Consider the following 25,000-nt stretch of genomic DNA (forward strand, 5'->3'; position numbering starts at 1 on the left):
TGGGGACACGAGACCCACTGGGGACACAACACGAGACCACTGGGGACACGAGACCACGAGACCACTAGGGACACGAGACCCACTGGGGACACGAGACTACTGGGGACAAGAGACCACGAGACCACTGGGGACACGGGACCACTGGGGACACGAGACCACTGGGGACACGAGACCACTGGGGACACGACACGAGACCACGAGACCACTGGGGACACGAGACCCACTGGGGCCACGAGACCACTGGGGCCACGAGACCACTGGGGCCACGAGACCCACTGGGGACACGAGACCACTGGGGACACGAGACTACTGGGGACACAAGACCACGAGACCACTGGGGACACGAGACCACTGTGGACACGACACGAGACCACGAGACCACTGGGGACACGACACGAGACCACGAGACCACTGGGGACACGAGACCCACTGGGGACACGAGACCACGAGACCACTGGGGACACGAGACCACTGGGGACACGACACGAGACCACGAGACCACTGGGGACACGAGACCCACTGGGGACACGAGACCACTGGGGACACGAGACCACTGGGGACACGAGACCACGAGACCACTGGGGACACGAGACCACTGTGGACACGACACGAGACCACGAGACCACTGGGGACACGACACGAGACCACTGGGGACACGAGACCCACTGGGGACACGAGACCACGAGACCACTGGGGACACGAGACCCACGGGCAACACGAGACCACTGGGGACACGAGACCACTGGGGACACGAGACCACTGGGGACATGAGACCCACTGGGGACACGAGACCCACTGGGGACACGAGACCCACTGGGGACACGAGACCACGAGACCACTGGGGCCACGAGACCACTGGGGACACGAGACCACTGGGGACACGAGACCACGAGACCACTGGGGACACGAGACCCACTGGGGACACAACACGAGACCACTGGGGACACGAGACCACGAGACCACTAGGGACACGAGACCCACTGGGGACACGAGACTACTGGGGACAAGAGACCACGAGACCACTGGGGACACGGGACCACTGGGGACACGAGACCACTGGGGACACGAGACCACTGGGGACACGACACGAGACCACGAGACCACTGGGGACACGAGACCCACTGGGGCCACGAGACCACTGGGGCCACGAGACCACTGGGGCCACGAGACCCACTGGGGACACGAGACCACTGGGGACACGAGACTACTGGGGACACAAGACCACGAGACCACTGGGGACACGAGACCACTGTGGACACGACACGAGACCACGAGACCACTGGGGACACGACACGAGACCACGAGACCACTGGGGACACGAGACCCACTGGGGACACGAGACCACGAGACCACTGGGGACACGAGACCACTGGGGACACGACACGAGACCACGAGACCACTGGGGACACGAGACCCACTGGGGACACGAGACCACTGGGGACACGAGACCACTGGGGACACGAGACCACGAGACCACTGGGGACACGAGACCACTGTGGACACGACACGAGACCACGAGACCACTGGGGACACGACACGAGACCACTGGGGACACGAGACCCACTGGGGACACGAGACCACGAGACCACTGGGGACACGAGACCACTGGGGACACGACACGAGACCACGAGACCACTGGGGACACGAGACCCACTGGGGACATGAGACCACTGGGGACACGAGACCACTGGGGACACAAGACCACGAGACCACTGGGGACACAAGACCACTGGGGACACGAGACCACTGGGGGCACGAGACCACGAGACCACTGGGGACACGAGACCACTGGGGACACGAGACCACGAGACCACTGGGGACACGAGACCACTGGGGACACGAGACCACTGGGGACACAACACGAGACCACTGGGGACACAACACGAGACCACTGGGGACACGAGACCACTGGGGACACGAGACGAGACCATTGGGGACACGAGACCACTGGGGACACTAGACCACTGGGGACACGACACGAGACCACTGGGGACACGAGACCACTGGGACCACGAGACCACTGGGGACACGACACGAGACCACGAGACCACTGGGGACACGAGACCCACTGGGGACACGAGACCCACTGGGGACACGAGACCACTGGGGACACGAGACCACTGGGACCACGAGACCACTGGGGACACGACACAAGACCACTGGGGACACGAGACCCACTGGGGACACGAGACCACGAGACGACTGGGGACACGAGACCACGAGACGACTGGGGACACGAGACCACTGGGGACACGAGACCACTGGGGACACGAGACCACGAGACCACTGGGGACATGAGACCCACTGGGGACACGAGACTACTGGGGACACAAGACCACGAGACCACTGGGGACACGAGACCACTGTGGACACGACACGAGACCACGAGACCACTGGGGACACGACACGAGACCACGAGACCACTGGGGACACGAGACCCACTGGGGACACGAGACCCACTGGGGACACGAGACCACTGGGGACCCGAGACCACGAGACCACTGGGGACACGAGACCACTGGGGACACGAGACCACTGGGGACACGAGACCACGAGACCACTGGGGACACGAGACCACTGGGGACACGAGACCACTGGGGACACAACACAAGACCACTGGGGACACGAGACCACTGGGGACACGAGACCACTGGGACCACGAGACCACTTGGGACACAAGACCAATGGGGACACGAGACCACGAGACCACTGGGGACACGACACGAGACCACGAGACCACTGGGGACACGAGACCCACTGGGGACACGAGACCCACTGGGGACACGAGACCACTGTGGACACGACACGAGACCACAAGACCACTGGGGACACGACACGAGACCACGAGACCACTGGGTACACGAGACCCACTGGGGACACGAGACCCACTGGGGACACGAGACCACTGGGGACACGAGACCACTGGGGACACGACACGAGACCACGAGACCACTGGGGACACGAGACCCACTGGGGACACGAGACCACTGGGGACACGAGACCACTGGGGACACGAGACCACTGGGGACACGAGACCCACTGGGGACACGAGACCACTGGGGACACGAGACCACTGGGGACACGAGACTACTGGGGACACAAGACCACGAGACCACTGGGGACACGAGACCACTGTGGACACGACACGAGACCACGAGACCACTGGGGACACGAGACCACGAGAGCACTGGGGACACGAGACCACGAGAGCACTGGGGACACGACACGGGGACACAAGACCCACTGGGGACACGAGACCACTGGGGACACGAGACCACTGGGGACACGAGACCACGAGACCACTGGGGACACAAGACCACGAGACCACTGGGGACACGACACGGGGACACGAGACCCACTGGGGACACGACACGGGGACACAAGACCCACTGGGGACACGAGACCACTGGGGACACAAGACCACTGGGGACACGAGACCACGAGGGACACGAGACCCTCTGGGGACACGAGACCACTGGAGACACGAGACCACTGGAGACACGAGACCACTGGGGACACGAGACCGCGAGACCACTGGGGACACGAGACCACAGGGGACACGAGACCACGAGACCACTGGGGACACGACACCACGAGACCACTGGGGACACGAGACCACTGGGGACACGAGACCACGAGACCACTGGGGACACGACACCACTGGGGACACGACACCACTGGGGACACGACACCACTGGGGACACGACACCACTGGACTGTAGGTGTATTTGTGTACCTTCTTAAACATGACTAGTACTGTAGGTGTATTTGTACCTGGAAGTGGAAGATGCCGGCGTACTCTCCTCTGTTGAAGCTTTGTCCATGTGGGACGACTCGAGCCAGAACTTCCTCGTTCAGGGTCAGAGAGGCGATGGCGGCGAGCAGCCAACAGTCACCTGGAGACAGACTCCGCATTACAGTCTAGACTAAAACTAAACCACCTCAGTCTCCTTCATTAGTCTAGACTAAACCACCTCAGTCTCCTTCATTAGTCTAGACTAAACCACCTCAGTCTCCTTCATTAGTCTAGACTAAAACTAAACCACCACAGTCTCCTTCATTAGTCTAGACTAAAACTAAACCACCACAGTCTCCTTCATTAGTCTAGACTAAAACTAAACCACCTCAGTCTCCTTCATTAGTCTAGACTAAAACTAAACCACCTCAGTCTCCTCCATTAGTCTAGACTAAAGCCTCTCACCCAGAGCTCCCTGGCAGATGTCCGTCCTGGAGGCTCCAGAGACGATGAACTCGGGGTCAGAGGTCAACTCCTGAACAGGAAACAGAACGAGCATGAGGTTCATGTTGAGGATCAATTCATCACATTCATGCAAGTTATTGATTCATCATCAATATATAGACAACCTCCATCATGTAAGTTATTGATTTAGACATAAATATGTTATCTTCTTAGTATGACTTAAAGTTAATTTAATGACCAAACTGAAATGATTCATAATATTTATTCTCTAAGGAGTGAACCAGAACTCTTTGTTCTCTGATGACGGCTCCACCCAAACAGTCAACATCCCAGTGGGCGTGACCAGTCTAACCACAGCTCCAGTGGGCGTGGCCAGTCTAACCACAGCTCCACTGGGCGTGGCCAGTCTAACCACAGCTCCACTGGGCGTGGCCAGTCTAACCACAGCTCCAGTGGGCGTGGCCAGTCTAACCACAGCTCCAGTGGGCGGAGCAGCACACTGATCACATTACAAGAAGCATTCCCTAGAACCTAAACTCTGTCTATCATCTGTAATCATAATCTATGATCCATAATCATAATCTATAATCATAATCTATAATCTATCATCATCAGCTCTGGGATCTGATCTCCGACGAGCTGCAGAACCTGTTCCCCCGGTTCTGCAGCTGGTGTGAGATCAGCTGCAGAACCGGACTAGCATGTTCTGCAGGTCCTGGAAGCCTCGCTCCCTCCCGGCCTCTCAGGTCGACCCCCCGCTGCGTCACTGACCGGGGGCCGCTCCCAGGAGACCCCCCGGGTCTTGGGGGACCCCGGGCCCAGCTCCTTGAAGCCCAGCGAAGAGCCCAGCGCCGGGAACGTCTCGTCCTGGAACAGGGACCCGCTCTCGGCGCACTGGCGCCGCAGAGCCTCGTAGTCCTGGTTCAGGTACTTCACGGCCCGGCCGCAGGAGCCCAGCCCCTGGTCCTGGTCCCGGCGGTGCTGCAGGGTGGTCGCGATGCCCGACATGGTCCGGTCCGGGTCTGAAGGATCGTTGTAGTCCTGGAAAGTTTGCTTCGGCACAGTGACACCGGAGAGCTACGGCTGCAGGTGAGTGATGGCCGGAAGGGCGTGTCCTAGTCAAGAGCACAGGTGAGACTTCCGGGGAGGACCTTCACAATAAAACATGATTGCGTAATCCCTGCGGATGTAAATATGATATTTAACATGTTGCGTAACCGAGACACTTTAATTACACTCATCCGGTGCAAATACATTTAAGTATTTATATACTGTTTTATTCCGTCTGTACATTTAATATTGCTTCTGTATTATTCTTTACTGTTTTTATTGTTTATTTACTTTGTGTCTCTGTAATCCTGCAATGTCCCCATGCGGGACTAATACAGGATTATCTTATTTTATTTTATGCAGGTATTAAAGTGCTTTTTATTCACTTTGCTGAAGTATTTCATTAGACAATAAAACTCTTCATGTTTAATAAAGACTGCATTCATCTTTTTATGTTTACTATCAGAAGTTGTTGGTAACATTTGTCTATGTTTCTACATAATACACAACTTTTAAATGATTATATCAGTTCAATTATGTTCGGTACATCACTTCCTGTTTCAGATGATTCAGTTCACTTTGAGGCCCAGTGCCCCCTAGGGCCTCAGACCCCGACCCCCAACCCCAGACCCTCAAACCCAGACCCCTCAACCCCAGACCCCTCAACCCTAGACCCCCTCAACCCCAGACCCCTCAAACCCAGACCCCCTCAACCCCAGACCCCTCAAACCCAGACCCCTCAACCCCAGACCCTCAAACCCAGACCCCTCAACCCCAGACCCCTCAACCCCAGACCCCTTAACCGCAGACCCTCAGACCCAGACCCCTCAACCCCAGACCCCTCAACCCCAGACCCCTCAACCCCAGACCCTCAGACCCAGACCCCCTCAACCCCAAACCCCTCAAACCCAGATCCCTCAACCCCAGACCCCTCAACCCCAGACCCCTCAACCCCAGACCCTCAGACCCAGACCCCCTCAACCCCAAACCCCTCAAACCCAGACCCTCATATCCAGATCCCTCAACCCCAGACCCCTAAACCCCAGATCCTGCACCTGACCCCTCAGGACCCTCAGGACCCTCTGGTCTCTGGTCTCTGTTGGAGTTGAGAGGCTTCAGGGCTTCATGGTTAAATATGAACGGACACTTTGTTGTGTGTTTATTTCATATTTTTATTCCTGATTTAAGGTCTCCAGGCTCTTTCCTCACGAGATGAGACCTCATTTAAATAATAAATTATTTATTATTGTCAAAACAGCTTCAATAACAACATAAAATGTTTGATGAATACATCTGTGTAAACATTATTATATATATAAAAAGATATATATGTGCTTCATGTGTTTTATGTCCATCTTTTATCTTAATGTTGTGTACATGTTATTTATGGCTGAACACCACGCGCCTCTTTGTTTACCTTTATTTGCGTCTCCATGCTTCCATGGTAACTGCGTTTAACGTCACATTGCTATGAATTGTGGGTAATTCCCTTTAGTAAGTCAGCATCTAATGCTGACTTACTAAAGGGATCATGAAGGGTCAACATGTCTGTTGAGTTAATTAATTATTTAGTCAAATGTAGGTTACTTTGCCAAAAAGAAAAAAAAAGGAAAAGAGGAAAAAAGACCGCATGTCCCAGAATGCACCGCCAGTAGGCCAGTGCAGGCTGCTGATCACTTAATTGGAAACACCTGCAAAGGGAAGGTCTGACAGCAAACATTTCATCTGAGACAGAGGGGAGGAGTCAACCGGAGGTACAGACAGAGAAGCCACTGGCACTGGAGCTATTATTTATTATTGTTTGAAGTTTATTTACATTCTGGTTGTATAACTTTTTGCTTTTTGTGTTCGAAGGTTTTCAACCTAAATGGACCAACCAGCCAACAATTGAGAAATAAGCAAAACAATAAAGATTGAGCCGTGGTCCTTTGGATCACATACCAGGTCAGGTCAAGCGGGGCCAGAGCTGACCCAAAAATACGTCTGAGACTCAAACACTCCACATGACACTGGGACAGAACCAAACCCTCACGGAGGGGGAGGAGCCTCAGAGTCTGTCTAGAGGGAGAATATCATATCATATTACATTATATAATATCATATCATATAATATAATATATTATATGATATGATATATTACATTATATTATATCATATCTTATCATTATATTATATCATATTATATCATATTTATATTATATTACATTATATCATATATTATATTAGTAATTAGCAATATAATATAATATGATATAATATAATATGATATATCAAATAATATAATATATCATATAATATGATACATCATATTATATTATATCATATTACATTATATAATATGATATGATATAATGTAATATAATATGATATAATATAATGATATGATATGATGCAATGTAATATGATATATCATATAATATAATATGATACATCATATTTTATTATATCATATTACATTATATAAAATGATATAATGTAATATAATATAATATGATATAATATAATGAAATGATATAATATAATATGATATATCATATAATATAATATGATATATCATATCATATTATATCATATTATATCAAATAATATAATATAATATCATATGATATCATATTATTAGATCATATAATATGATATGATGTATCATATCATATTATATGATATAATATGATATGATATAATATAATATGATATATCATATAATATGATATAATATGATATGATATAATATAATATGATATATCATATTATATTATATCATATAATATAATATAACTAATATCATAAAAGTGTTCAGAATAAAGTTTCCAGAGTTTGATCACATTAAACCGACTTCCTGTTTCTGATGATGATCCACATTTTATTTATAACAACAACAACAACAACAACAACAACAACAACAACAGCTGTTCCCATGTTCCACAGCTCTTATCTCCCAGCATGCTCCTGGAGCGGCGGCTGTCAGTTGATGGCGAGGCAGACCCACTGAGGAGGAGAGGAAGAGGATGAGGAAGAGGAAGAGGAGGGACCAATGAGAGAGCAACAGGACCAGTACAGGACCAGGACCAGTAAAGGACCAGACCAGGACCAGACCAGGACCAGTACATGAACAGGACCAGTACAGGAACAGGACCAGTACAGGAACAGGACCAGACCAGTACAGGACCAGGCCAGGACCAGTACAGGACCAGGACCAATACAGGAACAGGACCAGACCAGGACCAGACCAGGACCAGTACAGGACCAGACCAGGACCAGGACCAGACCAGGACCAGACCAGGACCAGTACAGGACCAGACCAGGACCTGACCAGGACCAGACCAGGACCAGTACAGGACCAGGACCAGACCAGGACCAGTACAGGACCAGGACCAGTACAGGAACATGACCAGTACAGGACCAGGACCAGTACAGGAACAGGACCAGTACAGGAACAGGACCAGACCAGGGCCAGACCAGGACCAGAACAGGACCAGGACCAGACCAGGACCAGGACCAGTACAGGAACAGGACCAGACCAGGACCAGGACCAGTACAGGACCAGAACAGGAGCAGAACCTTTACCTGCTGCAGGTCCAGCTGGATTGTTCCTTGGTTCTTCTTATCCAGGGTTCTGAACATCTCTGTGGAAGAAACAGAGTCAACTCTGTACTGAGGACACTGAGGACACACTGGGGACACTGAGGACACACTGAGGACACACTGGGAACACTGGGGACACACTGAGGACACACTGGGAACACTGAGAACACTGGGGACACACTGAGAACACTGGGGACACACTGGGGACACACAGGGAACACTGAGAACACTGGGGACACACTGGGAACACACTGGGAACACTGGGTACACACTGGGGACACTCTGGTAACACTGAGAACACTGGGGACACACTGGGAACATTGGGGACACACTGGGGACACACTGGGAACACACTGGAAACACTGAGGACATTGGGGACACTGAGGACACACTGGGAACACTGAGGACACACGGGGGACACACTGGGAACACTGAGGACATTGGGGACACACTGGGGACACTGAAGACATTGGGGACACAATGGGAACACTGGGGACACACTGGGGACACTGGTGACACACTGGGGACACTAAGGACACACTGGGAACACTGAGGACATTGGGGACACTGAGGACACACTGGGAACACTGAGGACATTGGGGACACACTGGGAACACTGGGGACACACTGGGAACACTGAGGACACACTGGGAACACTGAGGACATTGGGGACACTGAGGACACACTGGGGACACACTGGGAACACTGAAGACATTGGGGACACACTGGGAACACTGAGGACATTGGGAACACTGGGGACACACTGGGGACACTGGGGACACACTGGGAACATTGAGGACACACTGGGGACACTGAGGACATTGGGGACACCGAGGACACAATGGGAACACTGGGTACACACTGGAGACACTGGGGACACACTGGGAACATTGAGGACACACTGGGGACACACTGGGGACACTAAGGACATTGGGGACACTGGGGACACACTGGGGACACCAAGGACACACTGAGGACACACTGGGAACACTGGGGACACACTGGGGACACACTGGGAACACACTGGAAACACTGAGGACATTGGGGACACTGAGGACACACTGGGAACACTGAGGACACACGGGGGACACACTGGGAACACTGAGGACATTGGGGACACACTGGGGACACTGAAGACATTGGGGACACAATGGGAACAGTGGGGACACACTGGGGACACTGGTGACACACTGGGGACACTAAGGACACACTGGGAACACTGAGGACATTGGGGACACTGAGGACACACTGGGAACACTGAGGACATTGGGGACACACTGGGAACACTGGGGACACACTGGGAACACTGAGGACACACTGGGAACACTGAGGACATTGGGGACACTGAGGACACACTGGGGACACACTGGGAACACTGAAGACATTGGGGACACACTGGGAACACTGAGGACATTGGGAACACTGGGGACACACTGGGGACACTGGGGACACACTGGGAACATTGAGGACACACTGGGGACACTGAGGACATTGGGGACACCGAGGACACAATGGGAACACTGGGTACACACTGGAGACACTGGGGACACACTGGGAACATTGAGGACACACTGGGGACACACTGGGGACACTAAGGACATTGGGGACACTGGGGACACACTGGGGACACCAAGGACACACTGAGGACACACTGGGAACACTAGGGACACACTGGGAACACTGAGGACATTGGGGACACAATGGGAACACTGGGGACACACTGGGGACACTGGGGACACACTGGAAACACTGAGGACACACTGGGAACACTGAGGACATTGGGGACACTGAGGACACACTGAGGACACACTGGGAACACTGAGGACATTGGGGACACACTGGGGACACTGAGGACACACTGAGGACACACTGGGGACACACCGGGGACACACAGGACACACTGGGAACACTGAGGACATTGGGGACACACTGAGGACACAATGGGGACACTGAGGACACACTGGGAACACTGGGGACACACTGGGAACACTGAGGACATTGGGGACACTGAGGACACACTGGGGACACAATGGGGACACAATGGGAACACTGGGGACACACTGGGGACATTGGGGACACTGAGGACACACTGGGAACACTGAGGACACACTGAGGACACAATGGGAACACTGAGGACACACCGAGGACACAATGGGAACACTGAGGACACACCGAGGACACAATGGGAACACTGAGGACACACCGAGGACACAATGGGAACACTGAGGACACACTGGGAACACAATGGGAACACTGGGGACACAATGGGAACACTGGGGAAACACTGGGGACACACTGGGGACACACTGGGAACACTGAGGACATTGGGGACACTGAGGACACACTGGGAACACTGAGGACACAATGGGAACACTGAGGACATTGGGAACACTGGGGACACACTGGAGACACTGAGGACACACTGGGGACACTGAGGACACACTGGGGACACTGAGAACACACTGAGGACACTGGGGACACTGAGGACACACTGGGGACACTGAGGACACACTAAGGACACTGGGGACACTGAGGACACACTGAGGACACACTGAGGACACACTGGGGACACTGAGGACACACTGAGGACACTGGGGACACACTGAGGACATTGGGAGCACTGGGGACACACTGGAATCACTGAGGACACACTGAGGACACACTGAGGACACACTGGGGACACTGAGAACACACTGAGGACACTGGGGACACTGAGGACACACTGAGGACACTGAGGACACACTGAGGACATTGGGAACAATGGGGACACACTGGGGACACTGAGGACACACTGGGAACATGTGTTCCTATTCTCACCACATGCTGTGATGAAGACAGTGGATGTGGCAGAAAGATGCAGACAGGAAGTGACTCACTGAACAGAAGCTCCAGACGGATCAAACAGCCGATGAAACAGTCAAAGTCGATGGAGAAACTCTGATCAGAGAAGCGGACGACGATCTGATGAATCACAGAGCTGTTGACCTGGAAACCTGAACACACACACACACACACACACAAACACAGCAATGTTTTATCCTTCTATCCTAACAGGAACGGGTCTGGTTCTCCTGAGGAACCCAACAGGACCCTTCATCTGGCCGGATCTGGCCCTTAGACCTTATGTTTGACCCCTGGACCCACCAGGACCCGGTTCTGGCCATCAGACCTCATGCTTGACCCCCTGAACCCACCAGGACCTGGTTCTGGCCCTCAGACCTTATGTTTGACCCCTGGACCCACCAGGACCCGGTTCTGGCGCTCAGACCTCATGTTTGACCCCCTGAACCCACCAGGACCTGGTTCTGGCCCTCAGACCTTATGTTTGACCCCTGGACCCACCAGGACCCGGTTCTGGCCCTCAGACCTTATGTTTGACCCCTGGACCCACCAGGACCCGGTTCTGGCCCTCAGACCTCATGTTGACCCACCAGCTTCAGCCAGAGCGGCTCTCATCTCGTGACTGCTCATCGTCCCAGAACTGTCCGAGTCGTGAGCCTTGAAGATCTCCTGGTTTACAAATGTATATGTAAATATATATGTATGTTATATATATGTATATTTATACTGTGCACGGACATTGTGTACATTATAAATATATATTTATCTATTCGATCTTCATACATGGTGACATCACAGGCGGCCATGTTGGTTCACAGGCGGCCATGTTGTTCCTTACCAGGTATGTCTGGATCTTCTTCCACAGCTGGTGGAACTCCAGCAGACCCAGTTTACCAGAACCGTCCATCTGAAGACCAGTCAAGGATCCAGAGGACAGCACTGACCTGTCTGTATGTCTGTGGTTCTGTCTGTCTGTCTGCCTGTCTGTGGTTCTGTCTGTCTCTCTTTCTGCCTGTCTGTGGTTCTGTCTGTCTGTATGTGGTTCTGTTTGTCTGTCTGTCTGCCTGTCTGTGGTTCTGACTGTCTGTCTGTGGTTATGCCTGTCTGCCTGTCTGTGGTTCTGTCTGTCTGTCTCTCTGTCTGCCTGTCTGCCTGTCTGTGGTTCTGTCTCTCTGTCTGTCTGTCTGTCTCTGTTTGTCTCTCTGTCTGTGGTTCTGTTTGTCTCTCTGTCTGTCTGCTTGTCTGTGGTTATGTCTCTCTGTCTGTGGTTCTGTCTCTCTGTCTGTCTGTCTGTCTGTCTCTCTCTGTCTGTGGTTCTCTCTACATTTTAATGTTCAAAGTGTAGAAGAAGAAACATCAGTCGAGTCCTCCAGATATCAATAATCATATTATCAATATCAATGCACCTGGTTCCTGATCAATAGTTTAAACATATCTATAAATATATCATGAGTAGTATTGATTACTGATCAGTAGGCATCATGAGTAGTATTGATTACTGAACATCAGGATACGTCCAGCAGGCTGACGATGTCGCGGCAGGTCTGCAGACTGAAGCCGTCGGTTCTGACATCAGATCCTTCAGAATAACAACAAGCTGAATCACAGTGGCTCTGTTCACCACTTCATCACATCATTCATACTCTGTTACATGAACACATTCACCACTTCATCACATCATTCATACTTGTTAACATAAACATATTCACCACTTCATCACATCATTCATTTGAATGTGGAACTATTCTTACTCTGAGCAACAACTTTGTCCAAAATCTGTTGGAGCTCGAAGGCAGAGATTTCAGAGTCCTGTAAAGACAGATCAATGAAGTTGGTAACTTAGAACAGATGAAAGTGACATCAGACAGGAAGTTGGTAACTTAGAACAGATGAAAGTGACATCAGACAGGAAGTTGGTAACTTAGAACAGATGAAAGTGACATCAGACAGGAAGTTGGTAACTTAAGAACAAATGAAAGTGACATCAGACAGGAAGTTGGTAACTTAAGGACAGATGAAAGTGACATCAGACAGGAAGTTGGTAACTTAAGGACAGATGAAAGTGACATCAGACAGGAAGTTGGTAACTTAAGAACCGGGTTTGTGAAGACATGTTGTTACGTTTCCAGAGATCTGGACAAAGAGACGTTTGAAGTGTGGATCCACGTCTTCCTGTCCAGCTTCAGGCTGCAAGAACAAGGAAAATGTCTGAACATAGTTTTACCACGAGATTCAATAACTTATACTTTATGTAGTATGTATACTTTATGTAGTATGTTGTTCTAACGAGGTATTATATTGTCCTAACAAGGTATTATGTTGTTCAAACAAGGTATTATATTGTCCTAACAAGGTATCATGTTGTTCTAACAAGGTATTATATTGTCCTAACAAGGTATTATGTTGTTCAAACAAGGTATTATATTGTCCTAACAAGGTATTATGTTGTTCAAACAAGGTATTATATTGTCCTAACAAGGTATCATGTTGTTCTAACAAGGTATTATATTGTCCTAACAAGGTATTATATTGTCCTAACAAGGTATTATGTTGTTCTAACAAGGTATTATATTGTCCTAACAAGGTATTATATTGTCCTAACAAGGTATTATGTTGTTCTAACAAGGTATTATATTGTCCTAACAACGCATTATATTGTCCTAACAAGGTATTATGTTGTTCTAACAAGGTATTATATTGTCCTAACGAGGTATTATATTGTCCTAACGAGGTATTATATTGTCCTAACAAGGTATTATGTTGTTCTAACAAGGTATTATATTGTCCTAACAACGTATTATATTGTCCTAACAAGGTATTATATTGTCCTAACGAGGTATTATATTGTCCTAACAAGGTATTATGTTGTTCTAACGAGGGATTATATTGTCCTAACGAGGTATTATATTGTCCTAACAAGGTATTATGTTGTCCTAATGAGGTATTCTGTTTTTCTAACAAGGTATTAAACTGACCGTTGTCCTTAAATCAATTTTGGCAAGAATGACATATTCTTGAAAAAGTGACACTTCTCTGATTACAGTTTTTTTCTGAATGCTTAAACACTAACAGTGATTCTTGAAGCACGGTTTCTGAAACTATTAACACTTTTAGCCAATGCATTTACCAAGTGTGCCAAACTGAATGCACATTCTCTGCTTTACACTCAGTTTATAATTTTATAACACACTTTTTGCAAAACTGTAAACACAAACCACTGCTTTACACTCAGTTTGCAATTCATTAACACACTTCTATCAAAACTGTAAACATTGGTCTCTACATTGCTACACTATTTTGCAAATTGCTTTTCCACATTGACACATGTGAAAACACTTTTAGATAATGAGTTCACTTACAAATCAGAGCTTGAGCACGATAAATAGGCCACAGGTAAACATTTGGTTTGGACAACAATGGAGGCCAATATTGGACAGAGAGTAAGAGGGGTGAGAATTAGAGGAGGACGAGGACGTGAAGAAGAAAGAGGAGGAGGAGGAGGAAGAGGTGAAGTAGGACGGGGGATAAGAAGAGGACGGGGAATAGGAAGAGGATTCAGGAACACAATAACTGATGAGATCAGAGCGACTGTGGTTGACCATGTTGTCAACCATAGGATGACCATGAGGGAGGCTGGGCAACGTGTTCAACCAAATCTGAGCCGCTATACTGTTGCAGGTATCATCCGGATATTTCGAAATGAGAACCGGTAAGTAACTGTAAGTGCTGTAGACTTACTGGTACAGTAATATGTACTGTACTTTCATAATAAGAAGGATCTATCACTAAAACCATTTAGGTAAATGTTTTTACAGAACTGCAAGAAAACCAATATCTGGTGGAAGAGGTCGACTGTTCACCCCAGAGCAGGAGACCCACATTGTAAATATGGTCATTGCAAATAACTGCATCAGACTCCGAGAACTGCAGGCCCACATACTAGCAGACACCATGTTCCAAAACGTCAACAGAGTGAGTGTCTCTGCACTGCCTCGTCTACTGAAACGCAACAGGATTAGGATGAAGCAGCTGTACAGAGTCCCTTTTGAAAGAAACACAGACAACTGTAAAACAACTGAGATATGAATATGTGCAGGTAAGCTATACTATCCTATCATTGGTACTGGATCTGGAAGTGCATGGTGCTACATCATATTGACTGATCCCTGTCTTGTCGTGCTGTGCTACATTGTTTTGTCTCTTTCAGAGAGTCATGTAGCTAGATGCAGATGCAGTAAATCATGAGCTAATATATGTGGACGAGGCAGGTTTCAACCTTGCAAAAACAAGGGACCGCGGCAGAAACATCATCGGACACCGTGCCATCATCAATGTCCCGGGACAACGTGGTGGCAACATAACAATGTGTGCGGCTATTAGTCAAAACGGTGTCCTTCGGTGTCCTTTCTGGACACCCTCCACAATAGACTCATTCCCAATGACCCGGGGCCAGAGCAGCTCAGGTACGTTATCATCTGGGACAATGTTAGTTTGCACCGGGCTGCTCTGGTCTGCAATTGGTTTACAGGTCACCCACTTTTCATGGCACTCAATCTCCCCCCATACTCTCCGTTCTTGAATCCTATTGAGGAATTCTTCTCTGCATGGCGTTGAAAGGTGTATGATCGCCAGCCCCACCAACGCATACCCCTTCTACAGGCAATGGAGGAGGCTTGTGGCAACATCCATCAGGGGTCATGCCAGGGCTGGATACGGCACTCCAGGCGATACTTTCCACGCTGCCTAGCTCAAGACAACATTGCATGTGATGTAGATGAAGTCTTATGGCCAGACCCACAAAGAAGGCGAGATTTTGCCTAATTTTTTTCTGCTCTTTTTTTCTAACACAAATGTTATTGTTTTCTTCTACTGCGCTTTTGTTTGTTGTTTGAGTGTTAGGAACAAAAATTTAACTTTTCTTATTTGTACGCATTTGGATACCTGTGTGTGTGTATGTATGTTTATTATACAGAAAAAGCAAAAGCCACAAGTGTTTTTCATTTATACTATCAGTGCGTAGTTGGTGCTTCGTGTGCTTATTCAAATGATGGTTTGTGTGTACTGTATTGACGCAAAAACAAATGTTTTTCAAAGAGTTTGAAGAGTTTTGCAAGAATTGTTTGCTTTTGCAAGAGATATATAATGTTTTGCTGGTTTGGTGTAAGGTTTTGTGGTTAGTGTGTAGAGTTTTGCAAAAATAGCCTATAGTTTCAAAGATAGTGCCTAAGCAATCAGAAAAAAACTGTAAAGAGAATCCCTCCTATTGTCCTGAGCAAGAGTAGTTTTGATTGGTGGCCATTCCACTGATGACCTGAGGTGGAGTAATTTATCACCAACTCTGGTATAAAACCAGGTGGGGGCTCGAAGCGTCAGCTGTAGCGTTAGTGAAGACTCCTTGTAGGAAGACTCGGAGGATAAAGACACAGGAGTCTTTCGTTGGAGTCAAGACTCGGAGGATAAAGACATAGGAGTCTTTCGTTGGAGTCAAGAATCGGAGGATAAAGACAGGAGTCTTTCGTTGGAGTCAAGACTCGGAGGATAAAGACACAGGAGTCTTTCATTGGAGTCAAGAATCGGAAGATAAAGACACAGGAGTCTTTCATTGGAGTCAAGACTCGGAAGATAAAGACACAGGAGTCTTTCGTTGGAGTCAAGACTCAGAGGATAAAGACACAGGAGTCTTTCATTGGAGTCTTTGGGGGCGGCTGAGTATAAACTGCCCTGTAAAAATGTGTTTTCCATCCACACCTGTGTACATATCTACTCGTAGATACTATAGGCCTCGGACTCGTTCACACATGGATCAAAATCCCTCCTTATTTATCCCACCCGCTCCACACAGACCAACACCTCAGGTTGGTCTGTCAGGAGGCTCTGGAACTGCCAGTCAGCTAATCGCAAGGCAGACTTCATCTCTGGCTTCGCTATCAAGCAATCACTGGACTTCCTGTCTCTCACTGAGACTTGGATAACACCAGACAACACATCTACCCTGCTGCTCTCTCCTCTGCCTTCTCCTTCAGCCACACACCTAGACCCACTGGTCAGGGTGGTGGTACTGGTTTACTCATCTCCCCACTGGTCGGGGTGGTGGTACTGGTTTACTCATCTCCCCACTGGTCGGGGTGGTGGTACTGGTCTACTCATCTCCCCCACTGGTCAGGGTGGTGGTACTGGTCTACTCATCTCCCCCACTGGTCAGGGTGGTGGTACTGGTTTACTCATCTCCCCCAAATGAAGTTTCTCTCTCTACCCGCTTCCACTGTTTACCACACTGTCTTTTGACACCTGGTTCTTTGGGAGATTTCCTGGAATAATTAGATGTCCTCCTATCGAACATCCCAGAAAACGCCCCCGCTCATCCTTCTGGGTGACTTTAACATCCAGACAGAGAAGTCATGTGACCTGTTACTCTTACTGTCTTCCTTTGCTTTCTCACTCAGTCCTTCCCCTCCTACTCACAAAGCTGGCAACTACCTTGACTATATCTTCATCAGAAACTGCTCTACATCTGACCTCACTATAACTCCACTTCATGTCTCTGACCACTTCTTCATCTCTTACTCTCTCCCACTCTCTGGAACTGACAACCCTCCCACACCAACAGACTCTGCACCTGTCCGTCGCAACATTCTCTCCCTCCTCTCTGGCCTTGTCTGTTCTGTCAGCCCTTCCTTCAACTGACTCTTTCACACTCATGCATCCTAATTCTGCCACAGACACTCTCCTCTCTACTCTGTCTTCCTCTCTTGATTCTCTCTGTCCTCTTATGACTCTTCTTCATCTTCTCTAACCTCCTTGACTCCCCCCCTCCAGTCCCCCTCCTCCCTCCACCCTTCTACCAAGCCACTTTGTTGACTACTTTACAAAAAAGATAGATGACATAACCTCCTCATTTACTAATCCATCTTCTTCTATAACTACACCTCCATTAACTTCATCTTCTTCCCCTTTGATTTCCTCTTTCACCCCCTGTCTCCCAATCAAGTTCTTACCTTGGTAACCTTCGTAACCTCTGCCCGCCCAACCACTTGCCCCCTTGACCCCATCCCATCTCACATACTCCAGTCCATTGCTCCTGACCTTCTTCCCTTTCTCACCCATCTTATCAACACCTCCCTCTCAACTGACTCTCTGAAGGAGGAAGAGTCAACCCTCTCCTGAAGAAACCCACTCTCAACCCATCAGAAGTCAACAACTACAGACCTGTCTCTCTCCTTCCCTTTCTTTACAAAACTCTGGGACGAGCTATCTTTCACCAAGTCTCCTCCGTTCTCCACCAGAACAACCTTCTGGACCCTCATCAGTCTGGATTCAAGGCCTCAACAGAGACCAGAACAACCTTCTGGACCCTCACCAGTCTGGATTCAAGGCCTCAACAGAGACCAGAACAACCTTCTGGTCTCTCACCAGTCTGGATTCAAGGCCTCAACAGAGACCAGAACAACCTTCTGGACTCTCACCAGTCTGGATTCAAGGCCTCAACAGAGACTGCCCTCCTTGCTGTCTCTGAGCAGCTTCACACTGCTAGAGCAGCCTCTCTCTCCTCTGTCCTTATCCTTCTGGACCTTTCTGCTGCCTTTGACGCAGTGAACCACCAGATCCTCATCTCCTCCCTCCAGGACCTTGGTATCTCAGGCTATGCTCTTCCTCTTCTCATCCGACCTCAACGACCACAACTACCGGGTAACTTGGAGAGGATCTGTGTCTGAACCTTGTCCTCTCACTACTGGAGTCCCTCAGGGCTCCGTCCTGGGTCCTCTCCTCTTCTCTCTCTACATCAACTCTCTCGGCTCTGTCATTCACTCGCATGGCTTTTCCTACCATATGCCGATGACACCCAACTGATCCTCTCGTTTCCCCAACCGAAACACTTGTAGCAGCTCAAATCTCTGCCTGTCTGACTGACATCTCTCAGTGGATGTCCACACACCACCTGAACATTAACCCTGACAAAACTGAACTACTTTTCCTTCCAGGAAAAAGCTCTCCCACGACCTCACTATGACCTTCAACTACTCAGTGTTGGCACCGACGCCGACTGCCAGGAGCCTCGTGTGACACTCGACAGTCAACTCTCCCTGACTGCCAACATCACCACAACAACACGTTCCTGTAGGTTCTTGCTACACAACATCCTGTAGGTCCATGCTACACAACATCCTATAGGTACATGCTACACAACATCCTGTAGGTCCATGCTACACAACATCAGGAGAATATGTCCCCTTCTCACCCAGAAGGCGGCACAAGTTCTCATACAGGCTCTGATCATCTCGCGGCCCAATCTAAATCCAGGACATGGTAAAACCGTACACCCCGGCTCGTTCACTCCGCTCGGCCAATCGGTTTGTAGCTCCGTCACTGCTTCTGCCAATCGGCTTGTAGCTCCGTCACTGCGAGCTAAACACTCAACAAAGTCACGACTGTTTGCTGTCCTGGCTCCTCATTGGTGGAATGAGCTCCCCATTGACATCAGGACAGCAGAAAGTCTCTACATCTTCCACGTGAACTAAAACCACTTCTTTGTCAACTACACCTTGAATAAGGAAGGTAGCGCCGTAGCAGCACTTTTGTAGCACTTAGATGTCTCTTACTGATAGCACTTTGTGGTTTAACTTTATTGAAGAAATTGTACTTTCTTGATTCTTGTTTTTCTGAGTTTGTACTCAGAGTCGCTTTGGATAAAAGTGTCAGCTAAATGAAATGTAATGTAATGTATTATATTGTTCTAACAAGGTATTACATTGTTTTGTTTTTAAACAGGAACATTTAATTTATTTTCGCATAATCTAAAGCTTGAAAGTGTCACAAACCTCTTGGACGTCAGCGTTGATGTTTTCTTCCATCGGACTGAAACAAACAGACCAGATTAAAGTGTGTATATACACATATATGTTGTGTATATACATATATGGGACTGACCTGGCCTGGGCCTGCTTCTCGGTGAACACCCGCAGGAGGAAGCTGCCTCTGCGGTGCGGCTCGAAGGTGGAGGGCACGATGACGTACTCGCCCGGCGGCAGCTTGAAGCGGTCGCACACTTCTCTCTGGTTGATGAAGTTCTGGCTGTGGGCCAAGGCCGGCCGCCTCAGCAGCACCTCCGGGCCCAGGTGCATGTCACTGCGACCTTTAAACTGACCACAGAAGAAGAAGACGTCCATCCGGCTGCAGAAACTTTGTGCACCAGTTAATTCAAGAAATCCATCAGTAATAAAGACATTGTTTTCATCCTGTTTACTAACTCTCCTGCCATTCAGGAGAGTTAGTAAACAGTCATTGCTGATGGAACTGGCCTGGAACCGGTCCTGTCTCCTGCCATGGCCCTGCTGATGCCCTTCCTCTCTACCTCCTTCTGCTTAATGGATCGTGGCTATCTGGATCATGGACCATGCCTACTACTCATTATATGAATAATTTCTGTCATATTCATGTAATGTGCTGTAACTCCGTTACGTTATTCATTCTGGCCATATGACATCTATTGCTTCTGTCCATCCGGGGAGAGGGATCCTCCTCTGTTGCTCTCCTGAAGGTTTCTTCCCTGTTTTCCCTGTGAAAGGGTTTTTACTATCTTTATTTGGGAGTTTTTCCTGATCCGATGTGAGGTCTTGGGACAGGATGTTATGTTACAGATTGTAAAGCCCTCCGAGGCAAACTTGTATTTGTGATGTTGGGTTATATAAAATAAACTGAATTGAATTGAATTCAGATCCTCACCTGGTCCTCCTCACCTGGTCCTCCTCACCTATCTATCTATCTATCTATCTATCTATCTATCTATCTATCTATCTATCTATCTATCTATCTATCTATCTATCTATCTATCTATATATATACATTCTCTTTGAACCTTTGAACTCACCTCATCAGGAACCTGAAAGAGAAACACAAGAACAGACGTCAACACATATTATATATATATATATATATATATATATATATATATATATATATATATATATATATATATATATATATATATATATATAATATCCATCCATCCATTATCAGCACCTTATCTGGGTCTGGTCTGGTGACAGCAGAGCCAGCGGGCTGAGCCAGCAGAGCCAGCAGGCTGAGCCAGCAGGCTGAGCCAGCAGAGCCAGCAGGCTGAGCCAGCAGGCTGAGCCAGCAGAGCCAGCGGGCTGAGCCAGCAGAGCCAGCAGGCTGAGCCAGCAGGCTGAGCCAGCAGAGCCAGCAGGCTTCCCTCTCACCTGCAACATGTTCCAGATCATTCTGGGACGCTGAGGCGTTGTCAGTCCAGCTGGGAGATATAATCCCTCCAGGGTGTCCTGGGTCTTCCCCAGGGTCTCTACCAGGAGACCAACTACATATATCATACATACATGTAGTGTGTCCTGGGTCTTCCCCAGGACACACTACATGTATGATATGTGATGTGTGATGTGTGATGTGTGATGTGTGATGTATGATGTATGATATGTGATGTGTGATGTGTGATATATGATATATGATGTATGATGTATGATATATGATGTGTGATGTGTGATATATGATGTGTGATGTGTGATATATGATGTGTGATATATGATATATGATGTATGATATGTGATATTTGATGAATGATGTATGATGTATGATGTATGATGCATGATATATTATATGTGATGTATAATATGTGATATGTGATATATGATGTATGATATGTGATATTTGATGAATGATGTATGATGTATGATGCATGATATATGATATGTGATGTATGATATGTGATATGTGATATATGATGTGTGATATATGATGCGTGATATATGATATATGATACATGATGTATGATACATAAAGTGTGATGTATAAAGTGTGATGTATAAAGTGTGATGCATAAAGTGTGACACATAAAGTGTGATGTATAAAGTGTGATACATAAAGTGTGATACATAAAGTGTGATGTATAAAGTGTGATACATAAAGTGTGATGTATAAAGTGTGATGTATAAAGTGTGATGTATGATGTGTGATACATAAAGTGTGATGTATAAAGTGTGATACATAAAGTGTGATGTATAAAGTGTGATACATAAAGTGTGATGCATAAAGTGTGATACATAAAGTGTGATGTATAAAGTGTGATGTATAAAGTGTGATACATAAAGTGTGATGCATAAAGTGTGATACATAAAGTGTGATGTATAAAGTGTGATGTATAAAGTGTGATACATAAAGTGTGATGTATAAAGTGTGATACATAAAGTGTGATGTATAAAGTGTGATACATAAAGTGTGATACATAAGGTGTGATGTATAAAGTGTGATACATAAAGTGTGATGTATAAAGTGTGATACATGAAGTGTGATGTATAAAGTGTAATGTATAAAGTGTGATACATAAAGTGTGATGTATGATGTGTGATGCATGAAGTGTGATACATAAAGTGTGATACATAAAGTGTGATACATAAAGTGTGATGTATGATGTGTGATACATAAAGTGTGATGTATAAAGTGTGATACATAAAGTGTGATGTATAAAGTGTGATACATAAAGTGTGATGTATAAAGTGTGATACATAAAGTGTGATGTATAAAGTGTGATACATAAAGTGTGATGTATAAAGTGTGATACATAAAGTGTGATGTATAAAGTGTGATACATGAAGTGTGATGTATAAAGTGTAATGTATAAAGTGTGATGTATAAAGTGTGATGCATAAAGTGTGACACATAAAGTGTGATGTATAAAGTGTGATACATAAAGTGTGATACATAAAGTGTGATACATAAAGTGTGATGTATAAAGTGTGATACATAAAGTGTGATGTATAAAGTGTGATGTATAAAGTGTGATGTATGATGTGTGATACATAAAGTGTGATGTATAAAGTGTGATACATAAAGTGTGATGTATAAAGTGTGATACATAAAGTGTGATGCATAAAGTGTGATACATAAAGTGTGATGTATAAAGTGTGATGTACAAAGTGTGATACATAAAGTGTGATGCATAAAGTGTGATACATAAAGTGTGATGTATAAAGTGTGATGTATAAAGTGTGATACATAAAGTGTGATGTATAAAGTGTGATACATAAAGTGTGATGTATAAAGTGTGATACATAAAGTGTGATACATAAGGTGTGATGTATAAAGTGTGATACATAAAGTGTGATGTATAAAGTGTGATACATGAAGTGTGATGTATAAAGTGTAATGTATAAAGTGTGATACATAAAGTGTGATGTATGATGTGTGATGCATGAAGTGTGATACATAAAGTGTGATGTATAAAGTGTGATACATAAAGTGTGATGTATAAAGTGTGATACATAAAGTGTGATGTATAAAGTGTGATACATAAAGTGTGATGTATAAAGTGTGATACATGAAGTGTGATGTATAAAGTGTAATGTATAAAGTGTGATGTATAAAGTGTGATGCATAAAGTGTGACACATAAAGTGTGATGTATAAAGTGTGATACATAAAGTGTGATACATAAAGTGTGATACATAAAGTGTGATGTATAAAGTGTGATACATAAAGTGTGATGTATAAAGTGTGATGTATAAAGTGTGATGTATGATGTGTGATACATAAAGTGTGATGTATAAAGTGTGATACATAAAGTGTGATGTATAAAGTGTGATACATAAAGTGTGATGCATAAAGTGTGATACATAAAGTGTGATGTATAAAGTGTGATGTATAAAGTGTGATACATAAAGTGTGATGCATAAAGTGTGATACATAAAGTGTGATGTATAAAGTGTGATGTATAAAGTGTGATACATAAAGTGTGATGTATAAAGTGTGATACATAAAGTGTGATGTATAAAGTGTGATACATAAAGTGTGATACATAAGGTGTGATGTATAAAGTGTGATACATAAAGTGTGATGTATGATGTGTGATGCATGAAGTGTGATACATAAAGTGTGATACATAAAGTGTGATACATAAAGTGTGATGTATGATGTGTGATACATAAAGTGTGATGTATAAAGTGTGATACATAAAGTGTGATGTATAAAGTGTGATACATAAAGTGTGATGTATAAAGTGTGATACATAAAGTGTGATGTATAAAGTGTGATACATAAAGTGTGATGTATAAAGTGTGATACATGAAGTGTGATGTATAAAGTGTAATGTATAAAGTGTGATACATAAAGTGTGATGTATGATGTGTGATGCATGAAGTGTGATACATAAAGTGTGATACATAAAGTGTGATACATAAAGTGTGATGTATGATGTGTGATACATAAAGTGTGATGTATAAAGTGTGATACATAAAGTGTGATACATAAAGTGTGATGTATGATGTGTGATACATAAAGTGTGATGTATAAAGTGTGATACATA

General features: G+C 46.7%; 2 protein-coding genes across 2 annotated transcripts in view; both read right to left on the bottom strand.

Moving 5' to 3' along the window:
* The window catches only part of LOC306737791 (calpain-2 catalytic subunit-like), an 18,031-nt gene extending 12,772 nt beyond the window's left edge, over positions 1-5,259 (bottom strand). Inside the window, exons 1-3 of the mRNA XM_079219583.1 lie at positions 4,973-5,259; positions 4,202-4,271; positions 3,775-3,896 (exon numbers count right to left, since the gene is read on the bottom strand). Coding sequence (XP_079075709.1) covers positions 3,775-3,896; positions 4,202-4,271; positions 4,973-5,209 — 429 coding nt within the window. The 5' untranslated portion in view covers positions 5,210-5,259. The remainder of the gene's footprint in view (positions 1-3,774; positions 3,897-4,201; positions 4,272-4,972) is intronic.
* Positions 5,260-8,064: 2,805 nt separating this feature from the next.
* Positions 8,065-25,000, bottom strand: part of LOC306737792 (calpain-2 catalytic subunit-like) — a 32,606-nt gene continuing 15,670 nt past the window's right edge. Inside the window, exons 11-21 of the mRNA XM_079219584.1 lie at positions 21,540-21,551; positions 20,600-20,811; positions 20,491-20,527; positions 13,796-13,861; positions 13,426-13,483; positions 13,189-13,253; positions 12,513-12,581; positions 12,265-12,343; positions 11,710-11,826; positions 8,816-8,874; positions 8,065-8,236 (exon numbers count right to left, since the gene is read on the bottom strand). Of these exons, the coding sequence (XP_079075710.1) occupies positions 8,213-8,236; positions 8,816-8,874; positions 11,710-11,826; positions 12,265-12,343; positions 12,513-12,581; positions 13,189-13,253; positions 13,426-13,483; positions 13,796-13,861; positions 20,491-20,527; positions 20,600-20,811; positions 21,540-21,551 (798 nt within the window). The 3' untranslated portion in view covers positions 8,065-8,212. The remainder of the gene's footprint in view (positions 8,237-8,815; positions 8,875-11,709; positions 11,827-12,264; positions 12,344-12,512; positions 12,582-13,188; positions 13,254-13,425; positions 13,484-13,795; positions 13,862-20,490; positions 20,528-20,599; positions 20,812-21,539; positions 21,552-25,000) is intronic.

The sequence above is a fragment of the Taurulus bubalis genome, assembly GCF_910589615.1.
Source record: "Taurulus bubalis genome assembly, chromosome: 6".
NCBI lineage: Eukaryota > Metazoa > Chordata > Actinopteri > Perciformes > Cottidae > Taurulus > Taurulus bubalis.